Consider the following 20,771-nt stretch of genomic DNA (forward strand, 5'->3'; position numbering starts at 1 on the left):
CGGCTCATGCTCTGTCTCAAATATGAATAAACGTTAAAAAAATTTTTTTAAATGCCAGATCCTTACTTTTCCCACATCCTCTGCAGTTACAGCAAAGGCACGTGGGCCGGTCGTGGCCAATGTCCTGTAGAGGAAGCCCGGTGTGAGAGGAGGGATGTCCAGCGAAGGGTTTTTTCCCAAATAAAGATATAGAGGACATAGCACCTCTCTTCTTCAGACAGATGTGTTTGTGTCTTCATATCACGTGTAGAGCTTTGGTGGCCAGCTTATGACAATAAGATGACAAGTGTAGGGACCAAAGCTGAGGCTGGCGAAGGGCACGAGGGTAGAAAGATGGAAAGACCTTGGGTCCTTAAAATTAAAAAGTGCCTGAAGGACGCTTGGGACCCCTTACTTCCTAAAATTTTGTTCCGTCAGATAATAAATGAGCGTATTGTTTACCCAGAGTAAGCTATTTAGCTGACCAATCTGCTACTTTCAGCTTAAAATATCAAAACTATGGCAGTCTAGGGGCGCCTGGGTGGCTCAGCCAGTTAAGCGTCAGACTTAGGCTCAGGTCACGATCTCACAGTTCCTGAGTTCAAGTCCTTCGTTGGGCTCTGTGCTGTCAGCTCAGAGCCTGGAGCCTGCTTCGGATTCTGTGTGTGTGTCTGCCCCTCCCCCACTCATACTCTGTGTCTCAAAAACGAATAAGCATTAAAAAAACCCACAAACCTATGGCCGTCTACTAATTGCACCCTGTTCTAATTCCTCCCCTACTTCCTTTTAGTAATAATCTCCCCAAGTTTTAGCTGGGTTCACGGCTGCCCTGCTAGCGAATATGTCTTCCAGCTTCCTTTTCAGCTTCGGGGGCTCTGTGACTGCGTTCTGGCCAATAGGATGTGAGTGGAAGTGACGTGTGGAACTTTGGATCAAGTTCTTAGCTGCCTGTCCTCACCCTCATCCTCCTTCTTGCCAGCTGGAGTGCTGGACAGCTGGGATAGACTCAGAGAAGGTAGCAACCGGTTGAGGATGACCGATCTATACTTTTACATAAGAAAGAAAGGAAGCTCTCTCATAATGAAGCCGTTATTTTTAGGTCACTGTGTTATAGCGACTTATCCTGGACCCTCGCAATAACCAAAACACACAGGCATTCAGTGGCGGTACAAGTCAGGGTTCTTGCTGGAAGCCACACAAACCACCTTGCTCCCGTGTTTGAGCACGGGCAGCCAAGATGTGGAGTAACAGAGGGTCTTCCAAAGTTCAAGGTGGGTGTGGTGTTGCCCCGGGACACAATGCTATCGGGAGGCCCCTTCCCTCTGAATAATGGATGCCGGGAGTCAACTTGATAGCTATTGTATGAAGTCCTCCCTAAATAATAACAGCTTTAATCTATGGAATGCTTATTATGTGCCTGGTAATAGTCCCATGGGTTTTACCTCTAGTGACTCCTTTAATCCTCACAAAGCCCTCTGTGATAGATATGATTCACAATCTTATTTTGTAGACGAGAAACTAAAGCATAGAGAAGGTTCAATAACCTGCTCTTGCTCAAACATGCCAAGCACACTTCTCCCCCGGGGCCTTTGCACTTGCTGTCCCCTCTGCCCAGAATGCTCTTCTTCCAGGCATCCATCCACATGGCTCAAACGTCACCTGTTCACAGAAGCCTTCTTCTTTTTGCATAGAAGCCTTCTTAACTGTCTTTTTTTTTTTTTTTTTTTTTAATGTTTATTTATGAGAGACACAGCACCAGCGGTGGAGGGGCAGAGAGAGGGAGACACAGAATCTGAAGCAGGCTCCAGGCTCTGAGCTGTCAGCACAGACTCTGGGGCTCCAACTCCAGAGCCCCGAAGTCACGACTGAGCCGAAGTCCGATGCTTAACCCACTGAGCCACCCAGATGCCCCTTCACTACCTTATTTACTATCTTACCGCTACCCACTCGCCGCCACCCTCCACTCCACCAGGGTGACCATATAATTTATCACCCAAACCAGCACGCTCCGAAGAGCCAAGAGGGGACACAATCGGTAGGTATCCTATTTCCGGAAAAGAGCCGCAGAACGGGTGGCAGTTCGTCGACTCCCGACCGGGAGGCGGGGCCGCCTCGGCCCCTCGGGCGGCTCTCCGCGCGCTGCAGGCGAGAGCCCGGGAGGTCGAAGCGCTGCCTCCCGAGCGCCGCCAAGGGTTTACGGAGACCGCCGAGGACGTGGGAGGCGGGGCCACGTCCAGAGGCGGAAGCGCCGGCGCAATGGTGGCCGAAGAGGGCCGGAAGGGGTGACGTCACCGGCAGTCTCCGGAGAGAGCCGACGGGCCCCGAGCGGCGGCGCCGAGGCGCAGTCATGGCGGCCGCCTGCGCCGCGGCTGCTGGGAAGAGCGAGGATCCGGCGCCGGAGGCCGCGGCGCTGGCCGCCGCCCGGGAGCGGAGCAGCCGCTTCTTGAGCGGCCTGGAGCTGGTGAAGCAGGGCGCCGAGGCGCGCGTGTTCCGCGGCCGCTTCCAGGGCCGCGCGGCCGTGGTGAAGCACCGCTTCCCCAAGGGCTACCGGCACCCGGCGCTGGAAGCGCGGCTCGGCCGGCGGCGGACGGTGCAGGAGGCCCGGGCGCTGCTCCGCTGCCGCCGCGCAGGTGAGCCGGCCCGGCCCGGGGAGGCCGCTGCGCCTCGTTTTGCCTCAGTCTCTCTCTTTGTACCCGCCGCGTGAACTTCAGTTGGGAAGTGTCGGCCTTTCTCCCCCGCCCACTCCCCCCGCCTTCGTCGTTCATTTCATTCTTTGGCCTTGGCACCCGCGACGAGCACGTGTCCCGGAGCCCTTGCTCCTGGTTCAGTTCCCGGCTCTAACTGTCGCTCGGCGTTGAGCACGCCGTTTAACTGCCCCGCGCCTCGGTTTCCCCATGTGCACCGTCTCCGTGTTCGATCATTATCTTTACGTTCGTGACTTTTAAGAAGCCGGTGCAATTACAAGTACGAACTCGCTGCGGAGGCTGTCGGGGTTCCAATACCGACACGACCGCTTCCCATGTAGCCTTACAACAAATTATTTACGCTCAGCCTCAGTTTCCTCCCCTGTAAAGGGGAGTGAGTCATAGTATGTTTGAGTGCGTGATTGGTACATAGCGCTCAGTAGATTTTAGACTCCGTGAACTTGTATATTGAGTTTTTCATTAAAACACCATTGTCCACCACGGTATATCCCTTGTCCTCAGATGAGAAACTGAGGCTCAGGCGGGGGAAGTAACTTGCCCAAGGTTGCACAGCTAGTGAGTGACCCAGCCAGGCTCCCAGCCCATAGCCTCTGACTCAGAAACACTGGCTTTTCAGTTTCACACATCCTTTCTTTTATTAACATTCGTTAGGCACCTGCTTTACCCCAGGACATTGTTAGGTGCTGGGTGAGCTGGAGGAAATTCAGTCGCCAGCAAGCAGACAGATCTCTTGCCCTTGCTTGGATGTGATGAAGCTATTTGTGTGTTCCTATTTTCAGTTTTCATCTGATCTAGGATGTAAGGTCCACTAAGCAGGGATTGGCTGCTTTGTTTCCTGCTGTATCCCCACTGATAGGTCTCCAGTATCTAGAAAAGTGTGGTGGGCCCAATTGTCATTCAATAAATATTCATTGAAACTCGAAGTCAGTGAATTCTTTGCATTACTGGAGGTATTGTTCCCGCGTTAGGGAAACAGAAACAGAGGCTCAGAGAATTGATGTGACGTTTAGGTCCTACAACTAGTAAAGGAAGGCAACCAGGATTTGAACCTGGCCTTTCGAACGCAAAGATGAATCTCTCAGCTAGCGCACTGCTTGGCCTGTTTGTGTCCTGGTCAGGTAGAACGACTCTGACTGGGCGATGCTTACCCTTCTAGGTCTTTGTTTTGTTTTTAGGGAGTAAGTATGACAAATGCAATCCAGTCATAAAGGGTAGAAAGGAGGAGGGAGTTTTGGCACTACTAAACTTAGCTGTGGGGTGGCTTAAGGCTCAACCCTGCAGGGCATGAGCCGGGGAAACTTCCAGATGAGTTAAATTGTACTATTCTGCAGCATTCCTAAATTTTTTTTTTTCCCCTGAAACAAGCAGATATGCACTGTAAAAGTCTGGCTCAATCTTTGAAAATTAAGCTTAACATGAAGAGAGAATCTCATCCAATAACAATTTGTATCTTGATTGCAGGGATATCTGCCCCCGTTGTCTTTTTCGTAGACTATGCCTCCAACTGCTTATACATGGAAGAGATTGAAGGTTCAGTGACTGTTCGAGATTATATTCAATCCACTATGGAGACCGAAAAAACTCCCCAAAGTCTCCTCGGCTTAGCCAAGACGGTTGGGCAGGTTTTGGCTCGAATGCACGATGAAGACCTGATTCATGGTGATCTTACCACCTCAAACATGCTGCTGAAACCCCCCGTGGGACAGCTGAACATCGTGCTCATAGACTTTGGGCTGAGTTTCATTTCTGCACTTCCAGAAGATAAAGGAGTCGACCTCTACGTGCTGGAGAAAGCCTTCCTCAGTACCCACCCCAATACCGAGGCTGTGTTTGAAGCCTTTCTGAAGAGCTACTCCACCTTCTCCAAAAAGTCCAGGCCGGTGCTAAAAAAGTTAGATGAAGTGCGCCTGAGAGGAAGAAAGAGGTCCATGGTCGGGTAGAAGAGTCTGACAAGTACTGACGTGCTGGCCATTTGCGTCAAAGGGAATTTGAAGGAAGGCTCCGAATATGAGATTAGACCTAAATAAAGGCATTGAGATCCTTTTAAGTGCTGTCTGTGATCATGCTTGTTCAGTGTCATTATCATCTGCGGTCGACTGTTCTCAACAGCTTACTGTGGACAGAAGACAAGTTCTAGGCAGAATTGGGTATTTAAAAGAAATCTAGAACGGGCTTCCTCTTTGGCCAGGCCGCGTATATGTCAGGTACCTGGGCAATGGCATTGCAGAACGTTGAACCACGTGATGAGAACATTACTCTTCAGTCTTTTGGGTGATGTGGGGACAGAGTCTCAGTTGGTGACAGATACCTTTATCAACCCGCTAACCCAGCAGTTTTTTTGTCGTGTACATGACATATTCCCCCTGAAACCAATGCAATGGGATACAGCCAGCATTTTAAAAATGAACTAGAGGGGCGCCTGGGTGGCTCAGTTGGTTGAGCGTCCAACTTCAGCTCAGGTCATGATCTCACAGCTCGTGAGTTCGAGCCCCGCGTCGGGCTCTGTGCTGACAGCTCAGCCTGGAGCCTGCTTCCAATTCTGTGTCTCCCTCTCTCTCTGCGCCTTGTCTGCGTGCACTGTCTCTCTCAAAAATAAATCAATGTAAAAAATAAAAATGAAGTAGAATCATAGAATAGAAAATATCAGAGCGCCTTACGTGTATTGTTTAATAAAACTTGTTTCAAGTGTATGTATAGACATACAGATACCCAGGGTATCTACTGGGTTTTGATGTAAGACACATTTCTTTTTGAGAGTCTTAGCAAAAAAAAGATGAAAAATACTGCTGACCTCCAATTAGTCTCATTTTAAAAAAGCAGGCTCATAGCTTTCAGGCAACTGGAATTTATGTGATTTTATGCAGCATTGTTTTTATCTTTGTTGCTCCGTATTTCTATGATTACCTTCTAACTAAGACAAGGGATTGATCTAAAGTTCCTTTTAGTTTAAGTTCCTTTAGTAAAAGAAAGTGAGTTGATTTATATCACAGATAGTAAGCACGTAGAACAAAAGAGGTGAAACTACCTAGAAATGACTAGTTTGATAAAGCCTGGTTTAAGGGAAGGGGCAGGAAAACAGCAAAGATGCAAAATGCCGCCAATTAGCTTGCACTTAAAACCCCTCCCAGCCTCAGTCTCTTCCCCAGAGATGTGTGTCTGTGGGGAGGGAGGTATAATAAAGTACCTCTCCTCCTTGTCTGCACCAGCCAGCAAATAAGTACTTTGAGTGCCTTCTCTGTGCCCAGTATCATTGGCTACTGGGTACGTGGGCAGTGAGCATTTCCGTGGGTCCAGGACTGTGGGTTTCCTTCACCATAGTCAGCCCTGTGCCTGTGGCAGATGCCCAGGAATGAATGAAAACTTCCCTTCCTGGGTACTGGTGACCAGTAGACAGGAGAGTGAATATCGTTGCCTGGTTATCACTTGTCAAGATACCGTCCCAGGAGTGTTCATATTGGAATTGAGACAACTCTAAGGTAGCATCCCCAGTGTATCGATGGAGAACTTGTCCAAGATGTCACAGGTGCAAGGGAGACTTTTTCCTGGCTCCCAAGCCCGTGTGGCCTCCACTGATGCTTTAGGAAACGAGATGCTGGAAGGGATACACTTTTGATATATCTTGACCTTCTATAACGTTATTTTCCAAGAACTTCAAGGGCCCCAGGGGCAATGATGTTTTCAAGGAATACTGTCAACGTGACTGAGAGCTGTCTGCCTCGGGGTGAGAATGACTGGTGGGCACACACGTACAGGTAGTAAGTCAGGAAACAGCTAGAGCTCGCCGCGTGCGGGGCCCTGGAGATAGAGGGGGACCTAAGGCTGCCCTTACTCAACGAGGAAACAGTGACATTAGAACTGGTGTGTGAAGGAGAGCTGGCGGCACCCGGGTGGCTCAGTCGGTTGAGCGTCCGACTTCGGCTCAGGTCATGATCTGGTGGTTCACGAGTTTGAGCCCCACGTCGGGCTCTGTGCTGACAGCTCAGAGCCTGGAGCCTCCCTCGGATTCTGTGCCTCCCTCCCTCTCTGCCCCTCCCCTGCTCGCGTTCTGTCTCAACTTATTTTTTTCTTAATTAAACCAAAAAAGAACCGGGAGGTGGGGGAGCGTGTCCCAGGCAGAGACCCATGAGGGACAAAGTTGGTAAAGGAGGGGCATCCCTGGGCAGCAAGGCCAGGGTGGCCAGTTCTCAGTGAGCAGAGCAGAGGAAGAGCGGGAAGTGAGATCAGAGAGGTGGGTGAGGACCAGCTCGGGGCCTTGTCACGAGCCCGGGTATTGTTCTCAACTCGACTGCAGTTTTAAACAGGAACGCATTTTACGTTTTCAAGGGATCACATCGGGAGAAAAGGCGGTAAAGGGGGGCTGGAGGGGAAGGGAAAAGCCTTTGCAACTGGCCGGGTCTGCGACAGTGGCAGCCTGGGGCAGAGAGAGGCCTTGGCGAGCGTGCAGCGATCCGCTCGGGCCCGTTGGTGCGTGTGACACGGTGGCCAGCACGGCGGAGGCGGCAGCGTTAGGGAGGCTACAATGACGTTTGCAGGCATCGAGGGCGAGGGGGGTCCTGCAGCAGCCACACATGTCCCCAGGAGAACTGTCCATCTATGTACTCAGGCCCTGGCTCGGGATGGGAAACAAGGGATTATCACACAGTCCCAGGCGGGCAGTGGATTCCGTCCCTCGTTCAGCATCTCACAAAGGACCAAGCAATCCTCTGAAGTTCCAGATCCCTCAAAGTCCACGTGGGGACAGTGGCCCTCTGCAGCGGTGAGCCAACGGCCCTGGCAGCTCTGCGTGAATTCCATCTGGAGCCTTCCCAGATGCGGCTTATAAACCTCATTTTACAGACGAGGAAAGACGCTTCACAATGCAAACTATCATGTCTTAGGGTCACAGAAGTGGCAGGTCTGGGATCCAAACCTCCATTTTTAACAACAGCCGTTCGCTACTGAGTGGTTACTATGTTCTTTGCGTGCATCAACCTATTTTGCAGAGGAGGCAATTGAGGCACAGAGAAATGGAGCCTTGCCCAAGGGCCACGCAGCTAGTGAGTAGCAGAGCCGGGGAAATGTGATGTGATACTGAGATGTGTCCAACACTGAAGAGGACACAATGCCCACATCTTCTAGAACATTTAAAAGAGCTCTTGTGGGGCACCTAGGTGGCTCAGTCTGTCAAGCATCTGACTCCGGCTCAGGTCGTGATCTCACGGTTTGTGAGTTTGAGCCCCGTGTTGGGCTCTGTGCTGACAGCTCAGAGCCTGGAGCCTGCTTCGGATTCTGTGTCTCCCTCTCTCTCTGCCCCTCTCCCGCTCGCACTCTGTTTCTCTCTCTCTCTCAAAAAGTGAATAAACATTAAAAAAAAATTTTTTTTTTTAAAGACCTCTTGTGACTGCGGGCCACAGCATGGAGCCACCCATGTTGGGCATAGCGAATGCTTCTTCAGTGTTCTCGTTAGGGGAGCTGACCACGCTCGCAGCATGTGCCGGCTGAGGGGACCCGGGCACACCTGCACTAGTGAAGGGATGTGCACGTAATCTCAGCTGCGACTGAGAAAGGAAACCCGAATCCTGATCCCGGTTCCAATCCAGTTTGTTTACAAAACCAGGCGGGCAGCTCGTGGGCCATCGTTTGCCAAGTTGATTTTTTAAGATACTGCATTAAAATGTTTGTCTTGATTACTGGGTTTTTAGGTGCCGCCTCGAATTAGTGCCCTGGTAAGAGGCTCGCTCCCCTCATCCTGGTCCTCACCCGGCTGCCACTGACCGCTGGAACCCCTGGCTGTGGGAGCCCAGCTGACAGGGCCCTGGGAATCTCCTCCTTGAGTCCTGAATTCAGAGTGCCACAACTCCAAAGGACCCAATTCCCCTTTCCTGAGCCCAGACGAGTGGCCGTCCTGGCCAGCAGAGGTCGCCAAGTTACCGTCGTTATCCATGCAGGGGCGCTTCCTTCCCCTTCCATTCTCCTCCTCCACTTCCTTTTCTCTCTCCCTTTCCTCTCTCTCCCTTCTTTCTCTTCTTCTTCCCCTTTTCGTCCTATCTCCCTACCTCGAACTTGGCTCACTTATCCGCCCAACACCGAAGCATCCCCGTGCGGCAGGCACCGTGCAAATCACCCAGGCTACAGTCAGGGAGGACGTGGGATGTCTGGTTCCCTCCTGCCCGAATTTTGTCATGCGCTCTCTCCCTTCCCCACGCCTTCATTCACTGGGTATTTATTCCACACCCTGGCTCTGTCTGGCTCTGTGCTGGGTCCCAAAGAAGCTACTGGGATGAGAAAGCCCACAGCTACCACCCTGGAGCCCCTTCCCCTCCCCCTGCACTCTGCTGCAATCAATGGTTTCCCCACTGCTCCCCACTGTTTCTGCCCTGCCCATTGACCCCCCAAAACGTTCTTCCTTATAAAGCAGCCAGAGGCACCCTTGTAAAGCCAGTTTATGTCACTTGTCTAATCGGAACCTTGATGGCTTCCCATCCCACGTCTCCTTGCTTACCAGCTACATGATGAGGGACCCCCTCACCGCGCCTCTCTGAGCCTCGGTGTCCTCATCTGTAAGATGGACCCATTTTACAGATGAGGAAGCTGAGTCTCAGAGATGCTAAGCGACTTTTCTAGTCATCAGCCTGTAAATGATAGAGATTGTGCCGGGCACTGTCTGTTGTCTACCCAGAGCCACACTCTTTATTCCTTCTGGACAGAACCTCTGTTTATCCAGGTATCTATTAGGTGAGAATGGCTTCATCTCAGGGAAGGTCAGACCGGTCCCTGATGTACAGGTGGGCACGTGGCTCCTTTCTGGCCAATAAGACAGAAAAGCGAATCTGCAGAAGTTGCTTCTGGGGAAGATTTTCTTTCTTACAGAAAGGGAGAAGGCTGTGAGAATTTGCTCCATGCCCTGACCCCAACACACCCGCACCAGCATTTCCTGCCTTTAAATGCAGTGGTGATGAGTGGAAGTTCAGCAGCCATTTTGGGGCCGGGAGGCCAACGGTAAAGCACCGGCGAGGGGAAGACAAAGGAATCAAGAAAGGGCAGGGTGTGAGTCCGCGGGAACTCGGACCTTTCTTCCCTGACTTATTATTTGCATAAGTAAACATCTTCAAAGCCGAAGCTGCTTTAGTTGGGTTTTCTATCACTCGAAGCAAAAACAGTCCTAACCAGAACAGATACAGATCCCCGTCCCCCTCAAGCCACACGCGGGGTCACTGGCATCTGGCTGCCTTCCCCGGGGCGGGCTGGCATATCGGGCGGCACAGGCCTCTCGCCTGAGATCAAGGTGAAGGAGCCACGGCAGACAGTCTCCAGCCCCTTCTCTTCCAGGGCCGGAAGGTGAGACCCCTGGACTGAGATTCAGCCTGTGCGAGGCCTGGCCAATGTGCCCGCAGCTTCCTGTGTGTGTCTGGCCCCTTCTGCTGTTACTCTGCCCCCACTTGCGCACGCTGTTCTTCCAACAGACAGTCCTGCTGCTATCTCAGGGTCTTTCTCCCTGCTGTTCCCTTTGCCCGCGACACTGTTCCCCGCAGACCTCTATGTGGCCTCCTCCCGCACTTCCTTTAGGCCTCCGCCGGATACCGCTGTGAGAGGTCCCCCGGGAGCACCCTCTATAAAAGGTGGCACCCCCCTCCCCAGCCCTCCCCGCCCCTCCCCAGCTCTGTTTCCACCCCGTTCACCAGCACCTGCTATCCTTCAGATTCACCTGCTCGTTTGCATCCTGCTTGCTCCGTGGGCAGGGGGCCATGTTTGTGCCCGGCTCCGGCCGCGGTTTCTACAGTGGTGCCTGGAAGGTAGTAGATGCTCTGTAAACATTTCCTGATGGCAGTGGAATTCCCTCGTGCAAGCGTAGCCTGCTTGTGGGAAAGAAAATTCACGGGGCCACATGAGCCTCCCTCCCACTGCCCGCCCCCCCTCGCCCCCACGTGCCACTACCCACAGTCTTCCCTGCTGGAGGCAAAGCACAGTGTGGCCCCGGCCTGCAGCTTAGAACAAAAAACATTCAGAACCCTGGGGATTTGGTGCTGATCAAAGGCTTCCTCGTGTTTGTAAACCTTCACCCTCTGCCCAGGACACAGAAGGTTAGGGGCGGCCCAGAGCCCAGAGTTAGCCGGTTCCAGGCCGGGGGACTCTGGGCCTGCCCCTTCCCCGTAGCGAGGAAAGGCCCCCACCGCAAGGCCGAGCGGGTTGAACCCAGCCAGGGATCTAAAAGGGGTAACTAATCCCACCCCCAGCCTGAGGCCCACCTGCCGGCCCTTGGATTCAAAGCCAATGTTACTCTTGGAGCTATGGAGGCCTGACCAAAATGTCACGCTGAAAGATGCTGATAGTGGTGCAGCTCAGCGGGGCGGGGGGCAGGCGGGGAGGCTGTGAGTTCTCCCCTTCCATGGAGGGGGAGTGGGAAGCTGGTGCCTGCATACTCTCAGCATGCTCTCCCCTCCCCCAGCCTTATTTGTCTTCGTAGCACTAAGCACTGTGGGATATGTGATGCATTTCACTCACTTATCTTATGACAGAGCAAATAAAAGGGAGGCTCTGTGAGCCCAGAGACCTTTGTCTTGGTTGTTCACTGCTGTAGCCCCAGCGCCCAGAATGACACCTGGCGTATACAGTAGGCGCCCCACGAATACTTGTGGACGTGGGCCGCCCGGGGGGCTCCGTCACGTAAGCGTCCAACTCCTGATTTCAGCTCAGGCCATGATCTCACAGTTTCATGGGATCGAGCCCTGCATCTGGGCTGGCACAGCCAGAGTCTGCTTGAGATTTTCTCTCTCTCTGGCTCTCTGCCCCTCCCCCCCCACTCTGTCTCTCCAAATAAGTACATAAACTTAAAAAACGACTTGTGAATAAGTGGTAGTCATGATTTTGGTTGATGTTCACAATAATAAAGTGCAACAATTTAAGACAGGTTCAAGTTTTCAATGCTTACGGAACCTCCGCTATGTTCCAGGTGCTGTTCCGGGCACCGGGGATACGGTGAGGATTAATGAGGACTCCCGGTTCTCATGGAGTTTAATCTAGTAGGGAATGGTTTGAAACGATGACTCGTGCTGTGAAGGAAAGAACTCGGGGCAGACTCGACATAGAGTGTGTGACGCAGAGTGGAGGAAGGTTACGTTTCAGTAGATTGGGGGTTGGGGGGGGGCGCCTCGGAGGAGGTGACGTTGGAGCAAAGACCCACGTGAGAAGGAAGCAGCCAGTGAGGTGGGATGGTGGGGGGATGTGGGGGGGGACATCCAGGCAGAGGGAGCAGTCCGTGCGAAGAACCTGGAATGTTCAAGGAGCAGAAAGGAGGTCGTGAAGAGGGTGGCAAGCAGTGATTGAGGGGAAAGCGGGTAGGACGTCAGGCCAAAGAGCTAGGCATGGCTCGATCATTCATGTCCGCGCCCAGCACAGTGCTTGGCACATAGCAAGCCCTTAATAGCTGGGCTGGTGACTGTAATCAGTCGATCACATCGATGGTTATTTTCCTCTTAGAAATGGGGAGGGGCAGTGGCGGTGCGGATCATTGGAATTTCAGCCCTGTCGTGCACTAGCTGTGTGACCTCGGGCAAATGTCTTAATCTCTCGGAGCCTCAGTTTCCTCATCCGTCTAACAGACAAGCCTAGTAGGGAATGAAAATAAATGCTGGTCAGACCATCCGTCAACTGTGGAAGTTCTTTAAGAATTTCCTCCCACTTTGGGGCAGGGGGACAGGGGGGGGGCTGGGTAGGTCAGTCGGTTAAGCTTTGGCTCAGGTCATGATCTCGCAGTTCATGAGTTCAAGCCCCAAGTCTGGTTCTGGGCTGACGGCTCAGAGCCTGGAGCCTGCTTCGGATTCTGTGTCTCCCTCTTTCTCTGCCCCTCCTCTGCTCATTCTCTCTCTCTCTTTCTCTCTCTCAAAAATAAATAATAATAATAAAAACACTTAAAAAAATTTTTTTTCAATGTTTATTTATTTTTGGGACAGAGAGAGACAGAGCATGAACGGGGGAGGGGCAGAGAGAGAGGGAGACACAGAATCGGAAACAAGCTCCAGGCTCTGAGCCATCAGCCCAGAGCCCGACGCGGGGCTCGAACTCACGGACCGCGAGATCGTGACCTGGCTGAAGTCGGACGCTTAACCGACTGCGCCACCCAGGCGCCCCTAAAAACACTTTTAAAAAAAAGAGAATTTCCTCCCACATTCTACTTCTTTCTCAGTGTAAAGGGGGAAGAAACAAAGACAGGGAGTTCGTGGGTCCAGCCTTGGAGCCACTTTTCCTCCTACAAGGGCTAAGGTCCAAGCCATCCAACTAGGGGCCTCGTGTTGTGTGACTCACCTTCCCGTTAGAGGCTCTTCTTTGAGGACTCGGCCTATGCAAGTCCTGGCCGATCTCTGCCACCTGCTTCCTCTTGTGAGTTTGACCGCTTCTTCTGCTGCTCTGCCCCTACTTGTTCACGCTGGGTGAGAAAAATAACAGCAGTAGTAAAAGTTACCTATTGCTGTTGTAACAAGTTGCTCCAAAACTTAATGGCATAAAACCACCGTTTGTTATGCTCGCGTATCTTGTGGGTCAGAACTTTGGAGAGGGCAGCACGGGGATGCCTGCTTCCTGTTCCACCACGTCTGGGACATCAGCCGAAGGACTCAAAGGCTAGGGGCTGGAATCATCGGAAGGCTCATTCGCTCATACGCCGGTTAGCTCTTGCTGGCTGCTCGTTAGGAGCCTTGCTTACTCTCTGTGGACCCCCGACCCTCAGTGGGAAGAGCGTCCATCACGTTTAAGAGGAGCATATGGGAGGCGCATGTAGGGTGGGAGAGAGATAGGTGCCATCCTGGGAAAGTAGAATCTGCCACGAGCTAAATGATAATAATTGTCACTTGCTGAGCACTTACTATGTGCAGGCACTCTGCACCACGGCCTTGCTTATTAATTCTTCCCACATCCTTGTGAGCTACGCCCCCTTCGTGTTTCCATTCCAGACAAGGACACAGGCCCCCAGGAGTTAAAGCTCTTGTCTAGGGTTGCATAAGAAGCCAAGCGGTACGGCTGGAATTTGAACGTCGCTTTGTGTAATGCGGGGCGACAGACGCAGGGAATGCGTACAGATTATCCTACAGATTAAATGAGTTAAAACATGTAAAGTGCTGAAAACAGTGCCTGGCACATAGTGAGTGCATTATATTGCCATTATTATTATTATTATTATTATTATTATTATTATTACTATTATTCCATTTGAGCCACTGGAATAATAGGGAAACCTCTGCCCTGATACTAAGTACTTACTGTCCTCTTAATCTCTTAGCTCCTTCCAGAACAAGGGAGCCAGTCCAGGGGCTCTGGGAGCAACATACCCTGGTCCCAACTGCCTCCATCAGGCTTTGGGGAGTGACCACAGTTTCTATGACATCAGCTGGACTAAGTCCCCAGGAATAGTTTTTCCCGTTTGGAAAACTGTCCTCCCACCCCCGGGCTTTGAATGTCCAAAGTGCTCCCTCCGGGGCCTCACCCTTTATCCGAGATTGTCTGACACTAACCTGGTTGGAACCTTTGATGAAGCCGGTTATGGAGCTGCTCAAGGTCAGGTGCCTGATCTGAAAGGACATGGGAGAAAGTTTCATCACAGCCTGCCAAGGGCCCATTGGGAAATAACTTGCCCTACGGGCTTACGGGCAGCATGGCAACGTGACCCACCTAGGAAGCGGGCACTGCCCCTCTTTCTGGTCCATATCGCCATCTTTGAATGAAAAGCGTTTAAATTTTATTTTTATTTTTATTTATTTTTAGGGAGAGAGCACGAATGGGGAGAGGGGCAGCGGGAGAGAGAGAGAGAATCTTAAGCAGGCTCCATGCTCTGCAAGGAGCCCGACACAGGCCTCGATCCCACGACCCTGGGATCATGACCTGAGCTGAAATCAAGAGTTGGATGCTCAGCTGACTGAGCCACCCACGTGCCCCAAAGCATTTAAATTTTCAGTGAAAAGGATGCTCATTAGAATGGCCACCGTAAAAAAAAAAAAAAAACCAACTCGGTTAATAATAAGTGTTGGCAAAGAGGTGGAGAATTTAGAACCCTCCTCCGCTCTTCATGAGAGCTCTAAAATGGCGTGGACACTTGGGAAAATGGTCTGGCAACTCTTCAAAAGGTTACATACAGAGTTAACAAATGGCTCACCAATTCTACTCCTAGGTGTAGACCCAAGAGAACTGGAAACGTGTCCTTACAAAACTTTGTACAGGAATGTTCGCAGAAGCATTATTCATAATAGCCAAAAATGGAAACAACTCAAATGCCCATCAACTGATGACTAGACAAATAAAATGTGCTTTATTCACACAATGGAATATTATTTGCCCCGTTAAAAGGAGCAAAGCACTGATCTGTCATGCTAAGTAAAAGAAGGCAAACACAAAAGACCATATATTGTATGATTCCATTTATGTGAAATGTCCAGAACAGGCAAATCTGTACAGACAGAAAGTAGATGAGTGTTTATCTACCATTTGGGAGGTTGGGGGGTAGGAATTGGGGTGATCATTAATGCATATGAGGTTTCTTTTTGGGGTGATGAAGTTCTCTACAACTGATTGTAGTCACGATTGCCTGTGTGAGTATACTAAAAACCATTCACCTGAACACTTTAGATGGGGGAATTATATGCTATTGTTATTTTTTAAAAAAAATTTTAAACATTTATTTATTTTTGAGAGACAGAGAGAGACAGAACACAAGTGAGGGAGGGGCAGAGAGAAGGGGGGGGACACAGAATCTGAAGCAGGCTCCAGGCTCTGAGCTGTCAGCACAGAGCCCGATGCAGGGCTCGAACCCATAAACCGTGAGATCATGACCTGAGCCGAAGTCGGATGTTTAACCAGCTGAGCCACCCAGGCGCCCCACTATTAAGTTGTTATTTTTCAAATGAGAACAGAATATGCCACTCTGCTTAAATCCCTACAGTGGTTGCCTTATCATCATAGTGCGGGTACACTGTCCTCACCCAGGCTTTCAAGATCCTGGGTTGTCTAGCTGCTGGCTGTCCTTCTGATCACACCTCTGCATCCCAGGTTCTGGATCATTCTAAGCCACCCGGTTTGTTCCTGCCTTGGAGCCATTGCACTCGGCTTTTCCTTCTTCTGGAAGGAATTTTTCATTTCGCTTGAGTACACACCATGCTGATCGGGATTGCCAAATGGTAAGCTAGACGGGTGTTTATAAGATACTGATGTATCGTTTTCCAAAGTGGCTGGCTAAGTGATCATTTCCAGTAGCCATCTGTGAGGCTTCCAGTTGCCCTAGAGTCTGGCCAACACTTCACGTTGGCCTCTGTTTAACTTTGCTAGCCCAGGGGGTTCGTATCACCCTGAGATTTCAGTTTGTATTTCCCTGATGGCTTGTAATGTTGAGCATCTTTGTATGTGCCTAATGGTCATCTGCAGGTCTTTTTTTTTTTTTTTTTTTTTTTTTTTTTTTTTTTTTTTGTGAAGTGTCTTGAAATATTTTGCCTATTTTGAAATCGGGGTGTGTAACTTCGTATTATTGAGTCGTAATAGATTTTAGAATAGAGATACGAGTTCTTTGTCAGATATAGTTTTGAAGATATTTTTCCCGGATTATGTTAAATTTATATTTCAAATGCTCATCTTAGGAAAGGACAAAGGTGTAAAACCAATGATTTCTAGCTTAAGAAGCTAGAAAAAAAAAAAAACAGACAAATAAGCCCAAAGTAAGTAGAAAGAAGGAAATAATAAGAACAGAGGGGCTTCCCCGGGGAAGGTGGAGCAGACCTAGTTTTCTCTACTCTTCCTGCGGAGGACGATTGGGAACGCTGTACCCAAGAATACTTCAGAGAGTGGAGAGGTGAAGGCGGGGACTTGGGACCCAAGGAACAACCTGGTGATGGGTTTTCTTTCTGCCTACTCTATCTCAGGCTTGGAAGCCGCAGGCAACCTGGAAATGTCAGCAGGGGCTGCCAAAGAGCCCTGACGAAAGCGAGCGCTCTGTAGCCAAAGGGCCAGGAAAAGTTCAGCCAAGAGAGACCACTTTTAGACAGAACCTCCAGCTGAACACCATGGGGAAAACATGGGAGCTCGCTCCCCCCAGCACAGGCTGAGTGAGGAGCCCCAACTTCGATCCTCACCGGGCTACGACCCTGTGTGCCAGCTTCCTTCCCAGGGTGGTGTCAGAGGAAGTGGAGGAGGGGGCTGGGACTTGTGTGCTCCCTGGTTAGTAAGGAGCCTCCTCTCCTGGTACCCCCTTTCCGTGTTTGCTGGTTTTGTTAGAAGGATGGAAAGACAAGCGGTAGCCTGGGAGGAAGTGTTTGCAAACCGCCTATGGTATCCGGCGTATATAAATCACTCTCAAACCTCTAAGACCACAAGGCCATGTGTCTACACCTCTATCAGAAGGGCTAAAACAAAAAAGTAGGGACAACACCAAATGCTGGCAAAGATGTGGAAAAAACTGGATCACGGATTCATTGCCAGTGGAAATGTAAAATGATGCAAACACTCTGGGAAACAGTTTCGCAGTTTTCTTTAAAAGCCAAGGAGGCAACTACCGTATCACTCAGCAGTTGTGCGCCCCTGCATTTATCGAGGAGGAAGAAAACGATTCCTTCCTCCAGGCTCCGATCTCCAGACGGCTCACCCACCTTGGGAACAAGTAGAAACTAAATCAACAGCGGTGACCCCCGCTCAGCGCTTGCTCTGTGCCAGGCGTCGTGCTAGGCGTCAGCGGGCCATCTCCCTCAACCTTCCCAACAGACCTCTTGTCTGGTAGAGGCCGCGATCATCATCGCCCCCACTTTCTGGACGAGTAAACCGAGGCTCCAAGGCCGTTGCTCATGGCCACGCGGCTGGACTGTGCAGGGCCCGGATTCAAACCCAGGGGGACGCTGACAAGTGCTTTCATCCTCACCTGGTCATTACCAACCGTTTAACGGGGGCGGTAAAAAGCGTGGAAAAGGTGTGGCCGCGGCCGCGGGTTAGACCCGAGGCCACGCTGCCCGGAGGGCCGGAGTCTGGTTCCCAGTTCCTGGGCCTGACTTCCCTTAACTTTGCCGGGCCTCTCGCCCCCAGGCCCAGGGGCGCAGGCACCACCCTGCAGGGGCAGGAGAAGGCGGGCCCCTGAGCGCAGTCCCCTCCCCGAGCCCTCCCCCGGGCTTTAAGCCGGAGCAGGGGAGCGGGGCGCGGGCAGTCCCGGGCTGGCTCGGTCCGCCCGGCGATCGCGCGGATATGGCGGCGCTGGCGACCGTGGCCAAGAAGGTGTGGAGCGCGCGGCGGCTGCTGGTGCTGCTCTTGGCGCCGCTCGCGCTGCTGCCGGTGGTCTTCGCCCTCCCGCCCAAGGTAACGCCTCGTCCGCCGGGCGCCCCCCGTCCCGCGCGCCCGCCGGCCCGCCCCCCGAGGTCCCAGACCCGACCGATTTCACCAGAACCCCCCACCCCCACCCCTCGACCCTCTCCCCCTGTGCCCTGCCCCCTCCGGCCCTTTCCCGGCCGCGCCTTGGAGCCAGAGTCCGGCCCAGCCTTCGGGATGGTTCCCCCGTCTGCCGGAGCGAGTTCTCTTTGCTGGGCTCGGCGCGCGGGGCGCCGGGTTGAACGCTTCCCTAGATGATCCCAATGAACTGTTCAGGAAGGCCAAGCTGAAGGGCCTGGGGCAAGTCACTTAGCTCCGCTGGACTTCGGTTTGCCCAGATGTAACAGTGGAGGCAGCGACGGCGTTGGGGCAGATATTAAATAGGGCAATCTATGTACCTCTCTTCGAACTGAGCCTGGCCCACAGGAAGTGCCCGCTGCCCCACTGGCTGGTCTGATGCCAGGCCCCTTACCTGCTGGGAGCAGGCCGAGATTGGAAGAACCCCCTGGAGCCGGGCGCTAAGCTTTTAAGGTGGCGCTAAGCTTTGCCTTAAAGCGCGTCGTTTTATGTCATCCTTTCAGTGCCCCTCAGGGGGTGAGGATTATTTATCTCCTTTTCTAGAGAAGAAAAGTGAGGCTCAGAGAGAGGAAGTGACTTGGTCAGGGTCACATGGCTAGCAGCTGAGCAGGGATCCATTCCCTGGCTTGTCAGAAGCCAGCACTCGAGCGGTTTCTCCGCTCTCAAAGAAAGCAATCCCTCGACCAAAGGCTGCAGATTGAGCTCAGGAATGTCATGATGAAAGTCAACACCAATGGGGGCTGGGCGAAGATGGGTGTCACAGGTCCCTATTGCGCCCCTCACTGGTACCCAGCCCTTCTGGGGCGTCACGGGAGGGCATAGGACAAGGCTCCTACCTCCAGGAAGTTGTTTCACTATCTCTCAACGTGAGGCTAAATGTTCATAAAAAATAAAAGCAGAGAGAGGGTGTCATTTAGAGGTACATTACCCAGCACCCGCCAGCAGAGACCAGGGGAGCTGGGAGAGGTATTCGGAGAGGGCTGCCTGGAGGAAGGGGTCCTCCTTGGGCACAGGGAGTGAGGAGGTGATACCAGCTGGTGCCAGAGAGACCCAGAGCTAATGTACAAACATGGTCTTTAGTGTGGAATTACCTAAACGCTTCGACTTTTTTGACATAGAAGAGAGAAAGACAACAAATGCCCGGATAAGGATTACGTCACTTTCAAAAACCGTCCCGTTCCCGGCCAGGTGCTGACCTCAGGATCTTAGTCCAACCCCCTTTCTTCTTTGGGTCTCACTTTCCTTGTCTGTAAAACGGGGCCCTCGTGGTGCTGGCTTCTGAGAATTGATGTGCAAGGTTGAGCGAGGAAGTTGCCTCACTTTATGGGGCATCATTAGGGGAAGGACGGATGGGGTCTGTGATGTCCCAGGTGGAGTCCCAGGGAAGAAAAGACAGAAACACCCAGGGTCTTTCTCCTCAGGAGGGGGTTCTGCAGGCTTCTGTCTGCTCTGCACTCTAGCAACATCCATGAACTCAGGGACGGATCCAAGGGTTATGGGGCCTGAAGCATACAGTATTTGAGAAGTGCCTTTTAAGAAAAAGCACACAGATTGACAAAGAGAAAATTCAGTATAGGGCTGGGGAGGGGCTCAGCAGCTTAAGCTCCATAAGCTTCGCGGTGAGTCCACTTCCATGGGAATCCTAACGTGCACAGGTGCAGAGAGCCTGTGACCTTCTGCAGGGGTGGTAGGCCCCGATAAGTAAGGTGTCGTGTTGAGTGCTTAACGCTCAGTATGTGCCAAGCGCCGTGCAAAGAGCTTCTCAGGCATTGTCCTATATAATGTGCACGCACCCAGGGAGACAGTTACTATTAGCATCCCTACTGGCCAGCTGAGGAAATGGACCTCAGCAAGGTTAGGTGACCTGCCCGAGGTCACACTTCTCCTCATTGCACCGTATAGTCTTTCTTCAGTTGTGATTGAATCAGAGTCTTTCGTGTTCCCTGCAGATCCTGGTGGGGACGCTTTGTGTGGCCTGAGATGTCACTGCCTCTTTAAGTGGCTGATAAATGAGGGCCTCCCCGGAGGCAGGTCTGGCTCTTTGGGGGGGGGGGGGGCGTCTTAGCTTCCCTCAAAGATCCGTATCCCATACTCAAAGCCTCACCCCTGATAATGATATACTTACTTACTTATCATTATTTTATTCTTGGCTAGTAACTGACATGTTTCTCAACCTGCTGTGCAATGTGAATTACGCATCCTTAGAGAACATTGAACAGAGAACATTGCCGTTTCTATCGATCTGGGGCAGACATTTAAAGCAAAGAGTGGGTGTGCTAGGCAAACACAGCTTCCAGACAATTTCTGTAGTAATCTTAACCAGTTTCAACCCTGTGCTAACCTCCCCAAACAAAGCCTGGGCAGGGGGCGGCTAACAAAAACTTTCTGTTTGCTGTGCAAATGTAGCTTCGAGGCAAGTGTCCTTGGTGTCCACTCCCACTCCCAACGTCACATTGCCACTTCTGAGCCTCCGTCCCATAGAAATTCTGGAACCAGCACCAGTGCAGGTTATATTGTACACATGGGTTTCCCCCAAACTTTGCAGATATCAGATCAGGAAAAACAATGGAGATGCTTGGGCATTGGCCACCTCCCCCTCATTGGGTCCTGATGATGGCTCCCAGCCACCACTCCTCTGATGTTCTGGGAGTCTGTGTGGTCGACAGGGTTGGCCCTCAGGCACCTGTCCCCCCGGCGGCTGGTGAGCCG

The 20,771-nt window shown here is 51.9% G+C and overlaps 2 protein-coding genes and 1 long non-coding RNA gene across 15 annotated transcripts in view; 2 read left to right on the forward strand and 1 right to left on the reverse strand.

Moving 5' to 3' along the window:
* Positions 1–2,262: 2,262 nt before the first annotated feature.
* On the forward strand, positions 2,263–4,686 carry TP53RK (TP53 regulating kinase). The gene is made up of 2 exons (XM_027070257.2): positions 2,263–2,609; positions 4,146–4,686. The coding sequence occupies exons 1-2, from the start codon at positions 2,327–2,329 to the stop codon at positions 4,622–4,624; spliced, it is 762 nt and encodes a 253-aa protein (XP_026926058.1). The 5' UTR covers positions 2,263–2,326; the 3' UTR covers positions 4,625–4,686.
* Positions 4,687–4,712: 26 nt separating this feature from the next.
* LOC106968983 (uncharacterized) lies at positions 4,713–18,772 on the reverse strand. 12 transcript variants are annotated; one of them, XR_008289070.1, is made up of 8 exons: positions 17,197–17,813; positions 14,168–14,224; positions 13,523–13,741; positions 12,966–13,086; positions 11,593–12,268; positions 10,599–10,642; positions 10,349–10,449; positions 4,713–7,290 (listed from the first exon to the last, which is right to left on the reverse strand). It is a non-coding gene; the product is annotated as an uncharacterized LOC106968983 (long non-coding RNA). The 12 variants fall into 12 exon arrangements; XR_008289071.1 differs by having other exon boundaries at positions 4,713–7,294; XR_008289073.1 differs by having other exon boundaries at positions 10,369–10,449; positions 10,599–10,648.
* Positions 17,842–20,771, forward strand: part of SLC13A3 (solute carrier family 13 member 3) — a 73,615-nt gene continuing 70,685 nt past the window's right edge. For both annotated transcript variants that reach the window (XM_027070255.2, XM_053199872.1), the window contains exon 1: positions 17,842–17,975. In XM_027070255.2, coding sequence (XP_026926056.1) covers positions 17,865–17,975 — 111 coding nt within the window. In that variant the 5' untranslated portion in view covers positions 17,842–17,864. The remainder of the gene's footprint in view (positions 17,976–20,771) is intronic.

The sequence above is a fragment of the Acinonyx jubatus genome, chromosome A3 (genome assembly GCF_027475565.1).
Source record: "Acinonyx jubatus isolate Ajub_Pintada_27869175 chromosome A3, VMU_Ajub_asm_v1.0, whole genome shotgun sequence".
In the NCBI taxonomy this organism is placed as follows: Eukaryota; Metazoa; Chordata; class Mammalia; order Carnivora; family Felidae; genus Acinonyx; species Acinonyx jubatus.

What these genes read in the sequence shown, in the direction of transcription:
- TP53RK (XM_027070257.2), top strand. Translation starts at nt 2,327, where the DNA reads ATGGCGGCCGCCTGCGCCGCGGCTGCTGGGAAGAGCGAGGATCCGGCG. An exon ending in GCTCCGCTGCCGCCGCGCAG is followed by an intron (nt 2,610 to 4,145) that starts GTGAGCCGGCCC and finishes TCTTGATTGCAG; the next exon opens with GGATATCTGCCCCCGTTGTC.